The 20,137-nt window shown below is 40.1% G+C and overlaps 1 protein-coding gene across 1 annotated transcript in view; it reads right to left on the reverse strand.

The window, feature by feature from the left end:
- Positions 1-20,137, reverse strand: part of PRKCE (protein kinase C epsilon) — a 294,148-nt gene that overhangs the window by 38,932 nt on the left and 235,079 nt on the right. The window contains exon 11 of the mRNA XM_086460568.1: positions 12,942-13,096. Coding sequence (XP_086316694.1) covers positions 12,942-13,096 — 155 coding nt within the window. The remainder of the gene's footprint in view (positions 1-12,941; positions 13,097-20,137) is intronic.

Raw genomic sequence — 20,137 nt, forward strand, 5'->3', positions numbered from 1 at the left:
CTTGGGAAGGGTATTTAGACTTTTAATTCATAACCTTTTCTAACCCCACTGTATTTATCAAGGATCAAACGAGCAGCAGTCAACAGCAGTTTAACAGATTTCTGCAGAAATTGTTGTAAAAACAGTGTTAAATCTATTTTGGTTTTTAACCTTCTAAAAGCATTCTATTAGATAGATTTGTCTGTTTCAAATTTCTGTAGAGTTAACAATTTTCTGTTATGTTTGATGGAAGGTCACCGCAGTGGAAGGATTCTGGCAAATTCAAGAAGAGTATTATCTGCCTGTAAAGTATGAAGAAGACGCACGAAAAAATGGGAGTTGCTTGCCCTTCTGTTTTGATCTATACATAAAATAAACTCTTAACGCTGCTTCCAGAGGTCATAGAAGCTCGTGCTTTGGTTCCAACTCCAAACCTTATTTTGATATGTAATTAAAAAGGGTTATATATGTTAACACAGTCAGCTATATTTTACAAGATATTCTTTTAAAGCTACAATTGTGTAGCAAAGTAAAATTACTTTCACCCCCCCAACTCTGCCAGAAAGCTGCGCCAACATTCCTACAGAATCTTTTCTTGTGTAGAAAGTTTCAGCTCCAGCATTGTTTCAAATGTAGCTCCTTTCCCCCAACTCCTCCAGAAAACACATGCTTGGGAATGCTACTTCAGCTCTAGTGTCAACATACAGTATCATAACTTAAAATCTACTTATACAAGGCAGCCCACTATTTTTAATTAATATGAATGCCATGGAAAGATGACTCATGGGTTACTCACATGAAATAAAACATGGCATGACTTAGGAAATTTCCAGCGCATTCAGTTTTGCCAACATCAAGGTTAGGAGAGTGCTATACCAGTTTACCTTCGGCTGTGAAGACAAGAGGCTACCGAGAAAAGCCTAATAGTCCAGCCCAAACGAAAAGAAAGAGGCAATTCTGAATACAAGATTTGGGAGGCTAAAATATGAATTTAGTCTCTAACATTTGGTACTTGCTGGGCAGCGTTGCATGAAAATACTGACTTCAGTAGGATTATAATACAAACTATTGACTGAAGTGGGCTGTTCCTGAACAATTCTGTCAACATTAAAAACAATGTTATTTTGAGCTTTAGGAATTATCTTTGTAACTTCCATGTGCCCAGACACTAGATCTGTCTTCAGAGACCTGCTAACCAGACTCTATGCTCTGACAAGATGAGAAATTATCCTTTAAAACTCCCAGATAGCGATGTGGGCAAAGACTAGCAAGAAACCTAATCATACAGCTTACAGAAGAACTATTTAACATAAACTTTCATTAAATTATAATGTTCAATAAAGTCTCTTTGCAGCCTTCTGACAGTCTTAAACTGAGCACACTGAGTACAATTTAATTCCATTGTAAAATTGCTTTGCTCTTCTGGTGTCAGAAAGAGCTTTTACTGTAAATGAGAATCATGATTTTTAAAGAACTGGTCGCTTATACACCAGATAGCAGCCTCTAAACTCCCATGTCATGTTGTAAGCACATTTATAACATATTTTTATTATGTATTATCACATTCTGAATTCCAATTGAAAACGCATGAAGAAACGAATCTCTGAGGAAGATTATCAAAACACTTAAAACGGGAGAGAACTTGGACAGGTTGTGTTATATCCCATAGACACATATATGATGTATTAAACTCAACACTGGCCAACCTGAAACAAATACAGATATTAGTTTAGAGTCTGTAGCAATTTATAGCATTGTGCCAAGACTCGACAGAACAGCAAATGAAATATTAAGGGGCACTACAGTATGATTCTCAACCCAGACACAGACTTTAAATGATCAAAGAATCACAGAATGGTTTGGGTTGGAAGGGACCTTAAAGATCACCTAATTCCAACCCCCCTGCCATGGGCAGGGACACCTTCCACTACACAAGGTTGTTCAAAGCCCCATCCAACCTGGCTTTGATCACTGCCAGGGAGGGGGCAGCCACAGCTTCTCTGGGCAACCTGTGCCAGTGTCTCACCACCACAGTGAAGAAGTTCTTCCTTACATCTAATCCAAATCTCCCCTCTTTCTATTTGAAACCATTATCCCTTGTCCTACCACCACACTCCTTGATGAAGAGTTCCTCCCCACCTTTCCTGTAGGCCCCCTTTAAGTACTGGAAGGCTGCTATGTCTCCCTGGAGCCTTCTCTTCTTCAGGCTGAACAAGCCCAACTCTCTCAGCCTGTCCTCATAGGGGAGGTGCTCCAGCTTCATGGCCCTCCTCTGGACCCCTTCGAGCAGGTCCGTGTCTTTCTTATGTTGGAGACCCCAGAGCTGGACGCAGTACTCCAGGTGGGATCTCATGAAGCAGAGTAGAGAGGATGAATCACCTCCCTTGACCTGCTGACCACGCTTCTTTCAATGCAGCCCAGGATGCGATTGGCCTTCTGGGCTGTGAGTGTGTGTTGCTGGTTCACATTCAGTTAGTTTTTCATCCACCACCACCACCCCAAGTCCTTCTCTGCAAGGCTGTTCTTGATCCAGTCATTCCCAACCTGTATTTGTGCTTGGGATTGCCCTGACCCAGGTGCAGGACCTTGTCCTTGGCCTTGTTAAACTTCATGAGGTTTGCATGGGCTCACCTCTGAGGCCTGTTAAGGTCCCTCTGGATGGCCTCCCTTCCATGCAGCATGTTGACTGCACCACACAGCTTGGTGTCATTGGCAAACTTGCTGAGGGTGCACTCAATCCCACTGTCTACGTTGCCAACAAAGATGTTAAACAGCACCGGTCCCAATACTGACCCGAGGATTCTGTGAACACCACTCATCACTGCTCTCCACTTGGAAATTGAGCCATTGATCGCAACTCTTTGAGTGTGATCGTCCAGCCAATTCCTTATCCGCCAAGTGCTCCACCTGCCAAATCCATGTCGCTCTGATTTAGAGACAAGGGTGTCATGTGGGATAGTGTCAAATGCTACGTGCATTTGCACAGAAACATTTAAGCTGGGCCCCGATGAAGCTGACTTACTGGCTAGAATTCATTTGCGCTGCTCTTCAGGTGCTCTCCTGCTGACCTGTGATCCCTTTCCAGGCTCTGGGCATCTATTGCTGGCACTGGCATGAGACTGGTAGGAATGAGATGGATTGAGGTGCCCCTCATGATGACATGAAGTACTCCATTAGCTATGATACATTTCAACTCTTTACTGGCCACTCTACCCCAAGCATCATCCCTTTCACTTTCTTTCCTACCACATGCTACCATTGCTGTAATTGAGCAAACATCACTGTGTTTGACCGCTTTTTAAATGAATCCTATTAAGTAGGGTGTGTAAAAAATAACCCTTCTTTTCTACAGTAGGATTTTGGGATTTTAAGCCTAAATCTCTTGTGGATTTGGTTTATACAGATAATTATCTTGGTCTAACGAAGAGCACCCATAGCTGACTGTTATTAGTTTTGTTGTTATTAATACACAGGGAATTTTCAGGATGCTGTTTCAAAATTTCTTCAGATGCTTTTGCTCACGGACAGAACAACTTCTACCCGATCTGCAGATGTTTTAAAAATTGTAGCCAAATCCTTTTCCCTCTTGGGTCATCCACAGAAAACAAGAACTTTTGTCCTACTGTGTGTGCAAGCATAGAACTTGCTCTGCTCTTGTGGAGGCTGACAAAAAGATTCTCTCCTTTTTCTTCTGTGAATTTTCAAAGGGTGACAGGAGAACCTGCCTAAACCTCAGTGTTGTCCGAAAGGTTAATCTCACCTCCGCTGGGGGCATTTCTCCCTCAGTGTCTGTGGAAACCAGCTCACCGAGTTTTGGCAGAGGCAGCTTCAACCAGCTTGCAATAGGCTGGCTTCAGCCTTGTGCCAAGGGGTACGCTGCTGAGCTGCTGTCTACTTTCCTTGTTCACAATCTGAGGATCCTTTTACGCTATCACGTATTTAAAGACTTTCATATAAATGAGAATCAGGGCCTATTTATAATAATTATGGCCCCTTTGGACCCATTACAGATTATCAGCAAATGAACTGGCAGACATTTAGTATGCCTTTTTATGTCCTCAGTATACAGTACCATAAACGCTTGCTGTCCTCTTACTGGTGGTTAAGTTTAGGCAAATATGTACTCGGGCAGCTTCTTAAGTGCATATTATTTTTGTTCTACAAGTACTCTTTTAGAGCTGTTTCAGATTTATTGATGTTTGGAAGCTTTTAAATATCCATTACCCACTTAATTGACCATAGCAATTCCATCTGACTCATTTTTTGTTTGTTAGAATATATTTAGGCATCTTTTTAAATGGGTGTTAATAGACCATAGGATCTCCCTTGGAAACCTTATAATAAATAAATACCTGGTGAAGTGCTACAGTGTTTATTAGTTACTACTAAATTTTAGCCTTAATATTCCACGTTTTGAACATATGAAGTTCCTCAGTTCAGGCTATTGGTGACCAAGGCTTCTCTGGTTGCTTTTTTTAGGGCACTGCTTCTGTATTATTGTGTTTCATACCAAAGTGCACCCATACCAGCTGCTATCTCCTGTTGAAGCCATCCCATCCTTCCCTTCCCTTGAAGGGGCAACCACATGCCCTAAGACTGGACTACATTGTGAAGAATACTTTTACAAATGGCACTGTCAAATCTACGTTAAGAAGTGTACACAACTGCATGTACCATTTGCTTTTGACATGCTTTGAAGAATGGTATTTTCTGTGACTTCCATACACCAGTAGAAGGAAATTAAAGTCTGGAGGAAAAAGCATACCTATGTAAGTATTGGCATTATTTCTGCCTCTCCCCTTTATTTTTTCTCTCTCTCTGCTGTTTCACAACACTGACTACTGGAAAGAAATTCTAGAAGCAGGAGGGAAGAAGTGAAGACCCACGTGGTATGTAAATTGAGAAGTGCTGCTTGGGCTTCTCCTCATAAGCTGGATGTTACCATAGGAGTTTTTCTGAACCCAAAACATTATGCTGCCAATATAAGTGGTCTTGAGGGGTCAAAATTCAATTTGGTGGTGGCAGGAGACTCTCTCTCCCTGGTGTCATCCATTCCTGGGTGCATTACAGCATGGAAACCACACGAGCTCCCATCTCAGTAAAAGCTGGCCTTGGCCTCACTGCCACTCCTGCTTAGCCCTGCTCCAGCCTCTGCCTTCTCCACACGTACTCGCTGCTGCTGAGATGAAGAAGACAATGTATTTCAGCCACTGTCTGCTGCTCTGGGCAGCACTTGTTCAGACTCTGTGAAACACTTGTTCAGACTCTGTGAAACACTTGTTCAGACTCTGTGAAACACTGGCAGCCGAGGAGAGGGGCAGGCATTACTTCTGACACAAGAAGGTAAGTTAAGTGACTTGTTACCACTCTGGCCTTGTTACCCCTCACCTTTCCACTTGTTTTGAGCACACACATGGCCACTCGATCCAATTTATTCCACTTTCTGATTCTCCTGGTTAGACTGCACCTAGATTCTCCAAGGTCCTTCTGATGTAATCCTACCACCGTTTATTCTGGTAGCAGTAGAGACTTTGATGCACGCCCCAAAATGCTGGAGTTCTTACTGGCTGTATTTTCTCTGTTTTAGTTCGCTAAGCCATTTTATTTAACCTCCTAGTGAACAATATTATGTCTGTTTTCTTACATTTGAGTACAAGCTGTCAGCTAAACAGTCATTTTTGAAGTTTTCAAAAGTTTCAGTGATAACTCAGTTATGTTAGCTTTCAGACTAGCTAAATTCTCATTTTCCATAGCCTTTTGCAAGGGTAAGCAAAGCAACATATCGTTTTTAGTATCAGTGCATTCCCAAATGCGATGATTTTCAATTTTAAAATAAACACATTTTCAATCTGAAAAGTCAAACCAAGGTCCCAAATTATCCACAAAGCTGCACACATCATGCATATGAATAGTCTCACTGAATCAAAATCAGCCTATGAGTACAGTGACCTGCATGCAGAAATGTTTGCTGGAGCAGCATCTAACTGATAAGCTCTTTTTACAAGGAGGTGGATAAAAAGGGTGGGTGGAAGAGGGGGCAAAGAGAATAAATGCAAACCTTGAGCCAAAAGTAGCAAGGTTCTGACCAAAAAGAAAAAGTTGTACTCAAATGTCTTTACTGAAGTGTATCATACAAATTTTAAGGGTTTTTTTACTATTTTTAATAGAATTATTTAAAAAACACTGAATAGAGTTCCGTACTTGTTTTCATCTAACTTTTTGCATTACTCTCCAACTTCTCTGTTGCATCTCAAGAGCAGCAAAATCTGTTTGAAGTGCTCCTTGCCTCAGAACCGCATTTGCTGTGCACTTGTCTCATAAAGTTACTATGAAACTTTAGCAGATGCATTCAAGAGCATGCAAAAAGGCAAAGCCTCATCCTTAACATGACATAGTTTCAACACCACTGCAACTGGGTTATAGAAGTATTTTCCATTGCTTGAAGACAAACACAACTGAAGGCCACAGCAAAATTCGGTCCTAACTTTTGTCTGTTAGCAGCAGAATTACATTTAGGAAGCACCTTCAGATTTTTAATGGACTGTGAAACAAAGAGCATTCCCTTTCCTCTGTTAGAAAATTGTTTGAAGAATATGATTTTGTTTGGGACTGGTGTACATGTTTCTGTAGAAATAAAGCTGTGTCTCAGCACTTCAGGAAAACTGCAGGGATTGTGTTGTGTCAGTACATTTCAATTTTACATGTGCTGCAGTTCTAGTGGATCTTTATTTTGTGTATGTTGCTCTCAGCTAAAATCGTCTAATCAAATGCAGAAAGATAACACATTTCTTTCTGTTATAAAATAAAAACACACCATCAATCTTCTAAAATCCCTGACATTCATCCAGAAACAAACATAAATATGCTCTGTAATATTTTGCTGTTATTATCTGTTGAGAAGCGCCGTCGCCCTTTCTACCGAGCGTACCGGAACATGGTTGCCCTCACAGGAATGTAAACTTGGCATTAACCCTGGCAGATTCCCACTCCTTGCCCTCTCTCATTTAACATTAACTCACTCCTATACTGTTATCAGAAGGTAAAGGTCATAGCTTTATTTACACAATACAGCATTATACAAATGGTCATTAAACAAGAAAATCTTGCACCAAATAAACATGAAGCAAAAAAACAATTCTGACCTCGCTACCGGGAACTCCCCCTGGAAGTACCATGTCATTCCCCAAATGAGGTCAATGTTGCTGGTCTATCCTTCTAAATATTAACTGCCCGGCACTGCTGCTCCACATACCCAACTCCCACGCAAGAGCCAACTAAGGACTTTCTTACGTTCCAAACCCAGGAGAAATTTAGAAAGCATTCTACTGTTGGCAAGACCGCATGGTTCATATCCTATTCCCACAGCCTTTACTCATCCTTCCACAGCTGGAAACCTTGTCAAAGGCTCTCCTATACGACAGCAGCCTTTAGCACAATACATAAGCTGGGCAGATGGCAGGGTGGACTCCCTCGGTCCGAATGCCAGAAGCCTGGGAACCAACCCTCCTTCCTGCTTCTCATCTCCCTCAGCCCTGCTCCTCTCCACCCCGGCCCACTGCCTTTTCCTGCGGGGAAGACATCCTGCTTACTTACGCATTTCACGACTGCTGGCCTGCCTAGATCTAGCAAGAAAAAGTGCAAAGAGGGCAGGAGGCCACCGATTAAAATCCCATCGGAGCTCCCACTCAGTTTTGGAAACCAGACCGGGTAGAGCAAAGCATGGATGTAGCCCAGGGTGCAAACCCGGCCAGGAGCACTGGGGAGGTGGTGCAGCTTGGGCAGCAGCAGTCCCCAGAGACACCGGGACTCAGACACACACGCAGCAGCACAGTTCACTCCTTGCTTCCTGCGTTTACCGAAGGTGATGGAAATAGTTTGTTGCTCGGTTGTGGCAGAAGCAAACTGTAACTTTGCTGTAGCAGACTCCTGCAACCGGCAGTTTATGTGGGGAAGGGCTTGAGTTCAGGATATTCCCATGCTTAGGTCTGAATACGCTCTGTGAGGGTACAACGTCTTTCTTGCCCTTCTTCACGGACCATAGCTCAAGCATCAATTTAACCTTTAACCGTTTACAGTTGCAGTAAGATGATCTTCACACACTTAAAAAGAAACTTAAACCAAAATGCTCCACGTCTAGTTTTGCATTTTAAAAAGCATTAAAAAAGGGGGGAGGGGAATTTTATTTGGCTGCTGCCACTCAGAAATAACACAGTAAGGTAACTTGGGAGAATGATGACTTCTAATGTGTTAACCACTGACCATGCAACATTTTCATCAGTGTAAATATAACTCCTCATTACTCTGCCAAGGTTGCACTGAATCATACAACCACCAGTGAAGTCAGACTTTCTAAATATTCTTATTTCACATAAAAACACACTAATGCAAGTGCTTTTAATTTTAGGCAGTTCTTCTTTCTGAAACACTGGTGTGTGTTGCCCTGATAAACAGGAATGCTGGGAAAACTGATCATCCAAGGAAAAATTCAGTTAGTGTTCAAACAAGTTCTTAGGGTATTTCTGTATGGAAAAAGCCTGGAGGTATTCAAGCATTGGCATCAGTATATTTATATTCACATTCTCCTCAATCCAGCGTTAATATATCCTTCATCACGACCAACATACTCATTACAGAGCGCACAGAGCCTGAGAAAGCTGCAGCAAGTCACAGGCTGTATTATTACTTCATACTGCGGAGCAACATGATAACCCAATGGACTCCCCCGTGACCAGGTGCTGTACGATTTGATGGCAACATCTCACAGACCTTACATTTGAACCCAAAAGAATGAGTTAACCCAAAGCAGGTGACACTATTTTCCCAGTTAAGATATATTCCATCCTCTCAGGTGAACTGAAATTGTGTACATTCAATTTCCTCCTTTTCTATGTCAGAGAGAGCACCCCGATAATCACTTGAATGATCCTGGAGCACACCAGAGATCATGTGACATGCAGCTACTGGTCCTTCAGGTCTTCACTGAAACAAGGTTTGTAGCTCACAGTTATTCCCTAAATCAACTATGAACGGGGGACCCTGGAATTTACGTTAAAGAAGTGGTACCCCAATCTAGTGCTGATGTCCCTGCCTGGGGAGACAGTAGTTCTTTGTGTGTATTTCGGGGCAGAGTGGGCCACTTGTGTCACCTCACTTGAACTCCTACAACGACAGCCAGAGATACCCACCCAGGCACTCCTGTCTTCAGCCCAACAACCGTGGGTGAAGCAAGTACACGTAACGTTTACATACATATGCAGAAAGTGCACAGGCACGTTGGAAGTCAGTACAAGAGGGGAGTACGGAACTGGCAGCTTCTTAACACCCAGTTTGTTGCATCTTCCATATATGAGAATATATATTAAGGTGATGACGACTGACTTCAAACACACCAGACTCCAGGGACAGGTGACAGTGAATACAGCCCACAGCCTTTCATTACTGAGTTCAAAGTCCGGTTCAGCTCACAGGCAAAATGAGATTCACAGCCCAGCCCTTCATTCCTGAAGCTTGGATGTGTTTTTTCAAAGCGGTGCAGTTGCATAACACGAACGACACAACTGCCAGCAACTGCGATTGAAACCTCTCTACTGCCTGATTGACTCTACCTGTATTATCAGGCCCCAGCTTGACATGCGCCTGAATAGCTGCATGCTAGATGAGAGGGAAGGCAGCAGGGATAACGCAAATATTTTTATTAAGCTGTTGAAGTGTTTTTGATATAACAACAGTAACATTATACCCTTAAAAATGCCACACTGAAAATTATCCTGAGGTTTACCTATCGTACAAGATGCATTTAGTAAAAGCAGCATCTTTATATATAAAAATTGTGAGGTTCACCTTTATTTCCAACATAAACTTGACAAACCAGAGGAAGGTATGTAATTCCAGTGGGCACACAGATAATTGGACAAGCCTGGGAAAAACTGTTGGTCCAGTTGCAAAGATATGAACCTACAGAATAGTTACTATTGCCAAACAGGGAGCTAACTTTCCCTTTGAACTTCAGGGGAAATGAGGATAAACTAGTTATTATAAAAGCTGATCATTTACTATCATCATAGCACTTTCTAAAAATCTAACCAGCAAGCCAAAGCATAAGCTAAAGCTAGTTATTTACTTCCAAAAATATAACTATGTTTAGCTCCAAACAAATACTTCCACATACAGGGCTGAAAAAAGATCAGAAGGTATAGCAGCTATTTTGAAATGTGCATTTCCATCAAACAGTTTATTTATATATTACCCACTTTCCTTGAAGTATTGCCCACACAAGCAGCACTTCCCACTTTGGAGAATAACCATAAATTTCACACCGCAATGTTTTTTTTCTAGAGATATAATTACACAGAAGACAAGAATTCTTTATTAAAATATCTGAAGGCATGTTAGGTAGTTATGACTGGTAGTTATTCAGGAACACAGGTTTTCTTTTCTTTTTTGCTTGTCTCCCCCCTCCATTTTCCTTCCCTTGTTTGCCAGCTAATAAGCACTTTGGAGATGTAAAGAAGCAGCTTGATCCCAATGCATTTTTAACAGCGTAATAAATGATGCAGTGAGGTACGGAATAATCAGGCTGAAACTGTTCTGTCCAAGAGCACTATTGTAACATATACTTGACATCAACAAATGCAGTCTCATAAGGTCTGGTACACTATGAATGAATTGTGACATTTTCTTATGGTTGTTTTAAAATAATCTCTAATTTCTTCCTTTTACTTGTATTTTATAGAGCAATTGGGATATACATTTTATGAATTGTTGAAGTTCCTAGTATCCCCTGGTTGGGAAAATGAGTTATTCTTTACAGACATAACTATGTCCAGATCCAAAAACCTCTGTCCAAGCAGACTACAACTAAATCTGTTCCTAATGTTCTTCCTGTTGCCCTTTTTTAGTTTCTGTTTTCATCCTACAACTCACATTATTTCTCCTCTTTTGACTCTTCTGATAATACACCCAATATACCACACCATTTACAATTTTAGTGTTTTACTACAGCATGTCAGCATAGTCTCTGAATCAGAAGTTGAGAGTATCTTGCAAAGTTACAAAGCATTGTCTCATCAGAACGACATTTCTTCTGGGATCAAAGCATTTTGATGATGAAAAGTCATAGAAAGAACGCAGGCACACGAAGCGACTCAATGCAGCTAGGAGCCACCACACAGCAGAAGCAACATATACATGGGAAAACAGGGAGAAAGGAGAAAGACAGGAGAGAGAAGCAGATGTGTGTTGAAGGATGGTGAGATGTGTGTTGAAGGATGGTGGCAGGGAGGGAAGAGGGAGAATGAATGCACACTCATAAAGAAGGGGGAAGGTATTTTTACCAATTTTTTCTTGCTGGTTCACAGAAATCACTATACTGACTGCTAATTACAGAGTGTCTAAACTTTTTATGGAAACGAATACTCAAAATCCTTCGTTTTTTAAGGTCTTGTCCTTTTCCCTTATGATGGATACTTACAAATTGTGAAGTTGCCATGTTTTACTATCTACATGTACAAACACATAGCTTTGGAAACAAATGCAGACAATGAATAGGAAATATGATACAGGCAGCAAAGGTAAGAAACGTGTTGGATCTTCAACATTTGAAAACAAACCTATGCAAAATGGTAAGGCTGAAAGTCCAAACCAGTATGCAAACATCATACCAGTGTTAATAAAAGATGGAGATCAAAAGCTCTAGTTAGCAAAAAAAGTCTTCCGTGTAAAACTGGAGTTTTCACTGAAAGTCCACTTTCACAGAGATTTATTTTCCTCAGAAGATGTAATGTTCTGCTGTTTGCCATGTCTCTGGAAAGGAGACTTCATCCCTGAGAAGTTTCCTTTTGAATCCCAGTTGGTGGGAAAGCCAATGGCCTCTGATGGAAGTTACCACTCAGTCCTGGTTACTAAACATTTAAAATTCACTACTTTCAATTTCTAGTACTCTTATGATCAGCCTTAATATGAATCCAGGGATGTGACAAATTCCACTTCCTCATCTTGATGTTTCTGCTCAAGAAAGCTGAGACTGCCTGTCCCCAAGATGACTACCTGTCCCCGACATGACTACCCCAAACCAAAACTGATAACCTGAAAGAGGATGAGGATATCAAGAGAATATCAAAACTCAGTTAGATGCACAGAACTCAGAATTTTTTGTTGAGAGGACAGACCTGTATCACAACACCTGTAAAGCACGCTGCTTGGGAAAGCCCGAATTTATCACAAGCAATGACAGGCTGCTAAAAACAAATGAAAAGAGATAGGAAGGGCAAAATGGCAAGATGAAGGACTTAATAAACACATTAACATCAAGGTGCAAATTTTCAACGTGATTCCTTACTTGTAAGGATAAAAGCCTATCCCTAAATGCATTCTTCACCATGGTGCAACACTACGCACTTTTTGTGTGTGCGCCTGAGTGTTGAAGATTAGAGATCGGGGCGGGGGAGGTTCAAATAGATGCCGGGCACTTGCAAGCAAATCGAAATTGTCTGTAAAGAGCCACTTCCTGCTGGTGAGTAAGCCTTCACCCAAACAGTCAAGAGGAAGGGGCATAAGTAAAGCATTGCAAGCGACCATCCTGATTGTATCAGAGTGGAGACAACTAGGACAAACAAACTCAGGAAGTGGCAAGGAGTTAGAAACCCAGAGGAAATCTATGGCACAGAGAGGAAAGTGAAGAGATTGCGCCGATCTGCAGAAAGGTCACCTCTGGGTCGCACTGTGCCAAGCTTTTTCAAAACCGCTTTATTTGGACTAGAATACAAAACTGGCACACACAGCTGGCGACTGCTGCAGGGGCTATTCAAATGTTAACATTCTCAATGATAAACAGCCAAAAAAAGTTCTGTGTAAGCAAATTGGAACAAACAACTAATCTAAATCTGGTTGCTAAGAGACAGAGGATTTCGGCCAAAACCAGCCCCAAGCCTCAAGAATACTCTATTTTTGATCAAAACAAGTACCTGTAGATGACGCCATGTTGGTGAAGAAACATGAGTGCTGATGTGACCTCTGCTGCATAAAAGCGGGATCGAGGTTCGTCAAATTTGCGTGAGCGCTGGATTTGAAACATTAGGTCTCCTCCATTTACATATTCCATGACGAAAAAGAGGCGGTCCTGAAATTAGTTAAACAGTGTTATTTAGCGAATTTCTTTTAGTCACACAAAGGACTGCTTGAAGCTACACTTTAGGTGACTGGAGCATTTACGTCAAGAAACGAAAGAAACACACACTACAATTCTGAAAAAGGAAAAGCTGACAACCAAAATCCCCCAAACATAGAAAACGAGACAAGAGTCTCAAGGAGAGAAATGAGAAAAAGGGAATAGAATCAAAATGTAGTAACAACAACACACACACAAATCTCCACACATCAACAAATACATATGGAACCATAATCAATCTTATATAACGGAGATACCTAAATTATGCCATTTTGTTTGAAATTTAGCCATAACAATGAAGAGAGAAAGTAAATTCTGTCAACTACTGACAGGCTGCTGTACAAATTTCAGGATCCTTATTTCTTCTCTTGCCTCTTACCAGCTACTTTGCCTGCAAAGCATCTTTCCCAAATTAGGTAAAAATGAACTAGAATTGTTAAGCTATAGAAACCAGGGCTGCCAATCTCAAACACAGTATATACGACTTTCTGAATTGCCTCAAACTCTCATAAATATAATTACATTATTAAATTTTTTTAATTTCCTTTTTGATGCTTATCACTTCAAAGTTCAAGTTTTCAAGCCTATTTCCACGATGGAGAACTAGAAATGAACTTTACTTCAGAACAGCAACTGAGATTCTCAGGCAATCACCCTATTATGGTGTGTTTCAGGAAAAAACCTGCAAAAGTTAAGCACTCGGTGAAACAGTCAGAACTGGGAACACGAGTAAAGTAAATGTGTGCTTGGCTTCTTGAACTATTTATGATCTAAACTGGCAGTGGAGATGAAGCATAATGATGGCATAAGCAAAGAAATGACACACATCCTCTTGACACAATTTAAGATCCTGGTTTTTGTAAATGTTTCTTATAAATTTATAATAATCTGTACTAAAAGGCCTAAATCACTGACTCTTTGCCCATTCACCCTTGGTTTGTAAGCCCACTTCTCATTCTTTATTTCCTTACTGCAAAATAACTACATCTATATGCATGTGAGTTTAGACAGAGATGGCGGCGATTCTCATGCGGCATGGAAAACAGATCTGAGGAGATACTCCTCGCTCTGCGTTAGCTCACACGACAACATTTTGTTCTCCAGACACATAATATACAGGTGTGTAAGCATGGGACTTCAAGGGGAGCCCCTCCCTGACTTCCACGTCACGCTGCAGTTTGGCCCTAGCTCCTGGGGTCTGGCATGCTGGGTTAAAGCAAAGGAGACAAGATGCGACACTGCTTTGGACAAGCAAAACCAACAGAAGATGGAAGTTAATTAACCTCCACAAGTGAATCCAAGCCTGCAGATTACATAGTTTATATATACGAGTCCAGAAATTCATAAATGTTTGCCATTTGTCTTTAATCATCTACTCTACGGCTCAGATTCAAACCATAGCACTTAAAAATACACTTAAACTTAAGCATGTGCATTAATCCTGCTCATTAAGTGCCTAAATGTTGTACTTATCAGAGATGTTTCCCGGAGGAGGCTAGAAATGTTTGGCTGACTTTTTGCTGATTACAGAAAGAGGATGCAGGAAAAAGCCTTGTGCCTTTCCCCCTGTATCTTTGGAACACAGAAACTGCCATGCTGGATCAAATTCAGGATCCAGGTGGACTTGCATTCTTGGTAAAATATTGTTAACAACTTTGGTACATTTTCTAACATTTTTCTTACCATTCCCTAGTAAGGAAAACCTACCAAAGAATAGTATCAAAGCTTCGGACATATCATACACTCAAAGGAACATGGCTTCAGAGCCACACCTTTGCTCTTTTTGCAATGCTCAGTAGTGCTGATAAAAATCATTCAAAATCATAGTGCAGACCTCCTGACATTAGTGTAGGCTTTAAATAACACCTTCTTTGCCTGTTTCAAGCAAAAATATGTGTCCCTGTGCTGTCTCTACGATTTCTTTCTGGAACCGATGAGAATTACAGCCCTGCTTTTAAAGAAAAATCTCATAGCTCTCAGATAGTCTTACGATTTCAGAAGCTAAAGCTTAAGGATAATACCAAATGCAGTCTGTTTTGTTATAAAGTCACTCAAAAGCATAGCCATATTGGTCCTGTAATGTAACATAAGAGGATACAATATCCCTAACAAGAAGATACAGGCATTGTCCTTTGTTAGGTTCCTCATCACTGCACTGCAGAGTAAGTATCTCTGAACATCAGTTTTGGTACGAGTGTCCCTTTGCAACACATTGCCTTAGATTATCCTACATGGATATAGTTCACTATATAAATGTTTCAAGTATAAAACCCATTTGGACTGCAGGCTGGGGAGCGTCTGACTGACATTTGGCTAAAGTAACTTCTCCTAACACTTGTTGAAATTGAACCTTCTTCACTGTTATTTTAACCTTTCCAAAGGCAACAAGTCTGGATGTGAGTAGGCACAACCAGGAAGAGGAAGCTGCAATTCCCATTCCCCTGGGCAGCCATACTCACATCCCCAACACTGTTACCTTTTTGCTGCACCTTAGCACAAGTGTAAAACAAACGATCCTGATGCAAAGTGACTGTGCTCCCTCTCACAACTGTGACCCCCAAATGGTGATCCTCAACTTGCCACTGAGCTGGGAGCTGCTGCTCCCAACAGCGATACCACCACTCTTCCATCTGCTAGGGATGGTGCACAATTAAGAAAAAAAAGGGGGGCTGGTTTACACAATTATATAGACCAGGGCCATTTCCTAACATGTCAGGATATACATTGTATCACTTTTATATTAAATGCTCATTTTTTTATTAAATACTCTATGTTTGCTCTAAACAGAACCAATGTTTTTTGTGGCAATTCACCAAATGCCCAATTGCTGATTCTAAGTATCAGAAAACGTGTTTAGTTAAAACTTCAAGTTCTTTTATTTTGGTTCAGTCCTTTGTAGGATATTTCCAGTTTAGCCAACCAAAAATTTAACCTGGATTATTTAGAAGAATATTTTGTCATTAGACAGTCTGAACAAAAGATTTAGCAGCAGCTCCATTTCCACAGCTGGAGAGTGCTAATTCTCCTATCCTCATTCACATCTTCCTTATTATGCACATGCCATTCTCAATTTGAACGGGTATTTGACCACCTCTTCAAAGTATACCTACTAAAACCAGAATTAACAGCTCAATAATTGAAATTGCTCTCTTGTTGCATTTTTCTGCTATATAGAAGCAGCTTTCCTGGGTGCACATTTCAACTTCCTAATAAGAATTCTCAGGAAAAAAATAGTTTAAATGTTCTGTTCTTTGTTTACAGTGAGTCTGGGAAAAGGTTTGATTTTGAGAGAAGAAAAATGCTACTTCTCACCCACTAACATGGGGTAAACAATAAGATGCACAACATGCATAGCAGGCCAGAGTTACAACACTAGAAGGTACTATCTGTTCTGATGAAATATATTCAGTCCCTATGACAACTACTTTCTTAAGACCACCCTCTGGTCTGTTTTGGTCAGGACAATGCCATGATCAGCTGGGACTCAAATTTACATGAAAAGAGGATGCAAGAGAAGAGAGAATATGCGCTGAGATTGGTAAATACATTTTTCTCCTGATTCCTGTAATCTCAACAACAACAACACTGTTTTGACTTTTGCTACTTAAACTTTTCCCCCCTGTCTTTCATCAAAAGCTAATGATCAAAATGCAGGTTCCTAACCCTCTGACTATTTCCTTTCTGTTACAATGTAATCACACACACAGAGTGACCCAAGGAGACCTCTGTGACTTCGATGCAGGGAGGATTTCATCGTTAAACAGTAATTGTGAAATAACTGTATTATGCCTGATTATATGCATCTTGCTACACGTATCACCAGGATATATTCAAATATTTAAGTGGGAGAATATAAAAGTGAATGCTCAAAAGAATTATACATTAAGGTACAACACAGTGTTTATTCGGTTAAAAATGAGATACAAGGTATGACTTTATCATGATTGTGTTCCAAGAGAAAATTGAATGGGTTTGGTTTGGACTGCATTATTTTTGGACTCCATTTTCAAAACATTTGAGAAGTATGTTTTGATGAACAAAATAAATGTAAAGCAGTCCTGGGAACTCTTTAATTATATAAACCGAAATAAAAGGCAAAATCACAAACAATGACATTGTAGATTAATCCTCCCTTGGCATCTATAAAGCAAAAAAAGTACTGCAAAGTAAGCTAATATGTTTTCTGAAGTAATTAGGTTCTTTTACAGGGTTTATTTTAGCCCTTAATCATACCTGCTTTTCCTTGAATTTCTCAAAAGGTATGGTTGAATGAGAATACTTAAAATAAATAGAAAGAAAAACAGAGCAGAGAGCATGGGTAAGAGATTTTAAAAGCAAAGAGGACATAAAATAAACAGGCTAGAAGTCAAGACAAAAGAAGTTCAGCTTCACTCTGTATTTCCATAGTATTTTCTGCCCATACATTTAACTACTACACTGGAATGCATAATTGCCTGTCTTGACATCTCTATTATTCCAGTCTTGCATCTTGACTTCCTTAATTGAGGTTCTCCTACACCCTTTGTGTTGTCAAAACCGGACTCCAAAAGCAACCTCTCTTCTAGTCTCTGTCGCTATCACTACCTGGAGCAGTAAACTAGAAATCTTGTTTCATCTTCTCTCATTCCACTCCTTTAATTGTGCCCCAGTTTCTTTTTTCATCTTCCTTGACATTCAAAGTAGCCATCCTTTAGCTCTACAGTAAACCCTTCTAACTAATCTTTTACTCTTTATTGTGATTATTACCATAAACTTCCCTCTTCAAAACCATTCTCTGATTTTGAGTTTTATTTATATATTTTTTGTTAACATCAGCCTATACATTATGTGCACTCACCACCAGCTTATATTCACTATTTTTTAGGCATTATGAGTTCCACTGGTTAGAGAGTCTACCTTTTGTTTCTTTTGGAATAATGTACATGCTTTTAATTGGGAAAGGGGAGGGGGTGATTTCCAGAAATATCGATAGTAATAAACTCTCAGGACATAACAGACTCAATCCAGCTCCTTTTTTGTGGAGGTGTGATTAATGACCAAGACCTTCCTACTAGTAAGACCAGATAAGCTTGCCAATCCGTTTTGATTTAACACATGACACTATTCAGTCTATCAGTTGTTTACATACGGAATAATACCATTGTTGAGAAACAAGCTTCTACGTAAACCCTGCATGAAAGCTTAGACATGGAAAGACTTTGATGTACTGTTTACATTAATTATTGTGTAGCCCTTAAAGGATTTTTAAAAAAAAAATTGTTATCAGTCATTAACCTGCCTGTCCTTTGTTTGTTTTCCAATTAAAATCTCATTAACGTTAGATTGCAGCTTAAAGACAATCCATTGATGGACACAAGGCCAAGTACAATTATCACTGCAATCTGAAGAATACAAACTTTTTTTTTTTCCTTTCAAATGAGTCCTACCAGCTGAGGGACCTAATATGCAGTTCAGAGCAGCCTCATTACTGAAATATAAAAAAACCCAACAAACAACAAACCAAAAAAATAATGCAATCTGCCTCCAGTTTCAAATCTGAGATGTGCATCCATGCTACAAGTTTGAGAACAAATCTTTTCACTACTGTTTTTTTGTCTCCCAGTTCAACACTTAAAACCAGAGAATTCAGCAAAGGCATCAAACATGGACTCAGCTAAAACTCACAGCTGACAAATCTTACCAGCCTACTCCAACTACCATTTTTTCCTTCATTTACGTTTTCATACAACTGGCTGTGAATAAATTCTTGCTGATTCTCACTAGTTCCCTAAAGTAAGTTCTTCGTGTGAACACATTTTTTCCCTCCTGATTTCAGCAAGTTGTATTCGAGTTAGATTTCTCCAGAGGCTACTGAAAATATCAAGGAAACTTATATGTGTATTAAATACAGGTAAATTTAAATGCAAAATAGTTCATATTCTAGTAGAGTACTGTTACATAATAGAATATGTTTAGCCACCAAACTTGTCGCAAAACAAAAGTCAAAGATATAACCTTTATTGCACAAGAAGTCAGATAAATATATCACCATGGTATGCTCTGTAAGATGATATTTTATTCTTATCATGCATGTACGGAATTCTTTTCCAACTAGTACAAAACTGTGATTACTTAACTCTATTTAAACAGGATGCTCAAACAGTTTGTTTAAAATTACCTAAAACTACAGCAACTGTCCCACCCCTCAGAACTTGAATAAACATTTCCTGCTTCTGATGGAAATTGTACAGGCACACTGTACACAAAACTATATGCAAACCTTCAAGATCCTGAGCAGAATTCTAACCAGGATGGCAGATTCACCTTCCACAATCCCAGCATTAGAGGGACAAATATAAAAACAACAGAAGAATCAGGTTCAACACTAAAGAAAACAAGAAAAAGCTCTCTCCTGTTCATTTGATCCCTTTTCGAAGTTTACAACAGGACACTACCACACGCTATCTGTCTCTGATTTCAGTGTTTATACTCAGGGTTAATTGTGTTGTTTTTCCTGTTTTGTACCAGGGCTTCCACGAAGTTCCAAATAAGAAGGGAACAATTTCTATGAATCCCATATTTCTTGGAATAAATGCCCTGTACATAGGAACTGCTATCTTAAATTTGACACAGGGTATCTGAATCTTCCACTTAACAAAACACGCACGTATTCAGATTTTGCACTAAAGGACTTTTTTTTTTGTCAACCAGACACTTCAAATTTCTCTCAAGCTGGTGAATACTTATAGCTAGGGACTTACTTCTCAGTTTTACTCAGCTTTGTCTGGTATTCCATTTCAAATCCATTTTTTTTTGCCCTTGAAAGAAAGAATGACCTCGAAGTTAAAACATAGACCAGAGAGTCAGAGAACCACACAAAATTGGATAAAGAAATCTTGCAAGGTCATCTGGCTTATCCCATGGCTGACAGGCAGGATCAGCTGTACCTCAGCCAAGGGGAACTAACCTTTTCAGCACTGTGAGGCAGTCTCCGGGCACTGGGAGCCAGCGATC

Source organism: Leptosomus discolor, chromosome 2 (assembly GCF_034619465.1).
Source record: "Leptosomus discolor isolate bLepDis1 chromosome 2, bLepDis1.hap2, whole genome shotgun sequence".
Lineage (NCBI taxonomy): Eukaryota > Metazoa > Chordata > Aves > Leptosomiformes > Leptosomidae > Leptosomus > Leptosomus discolor.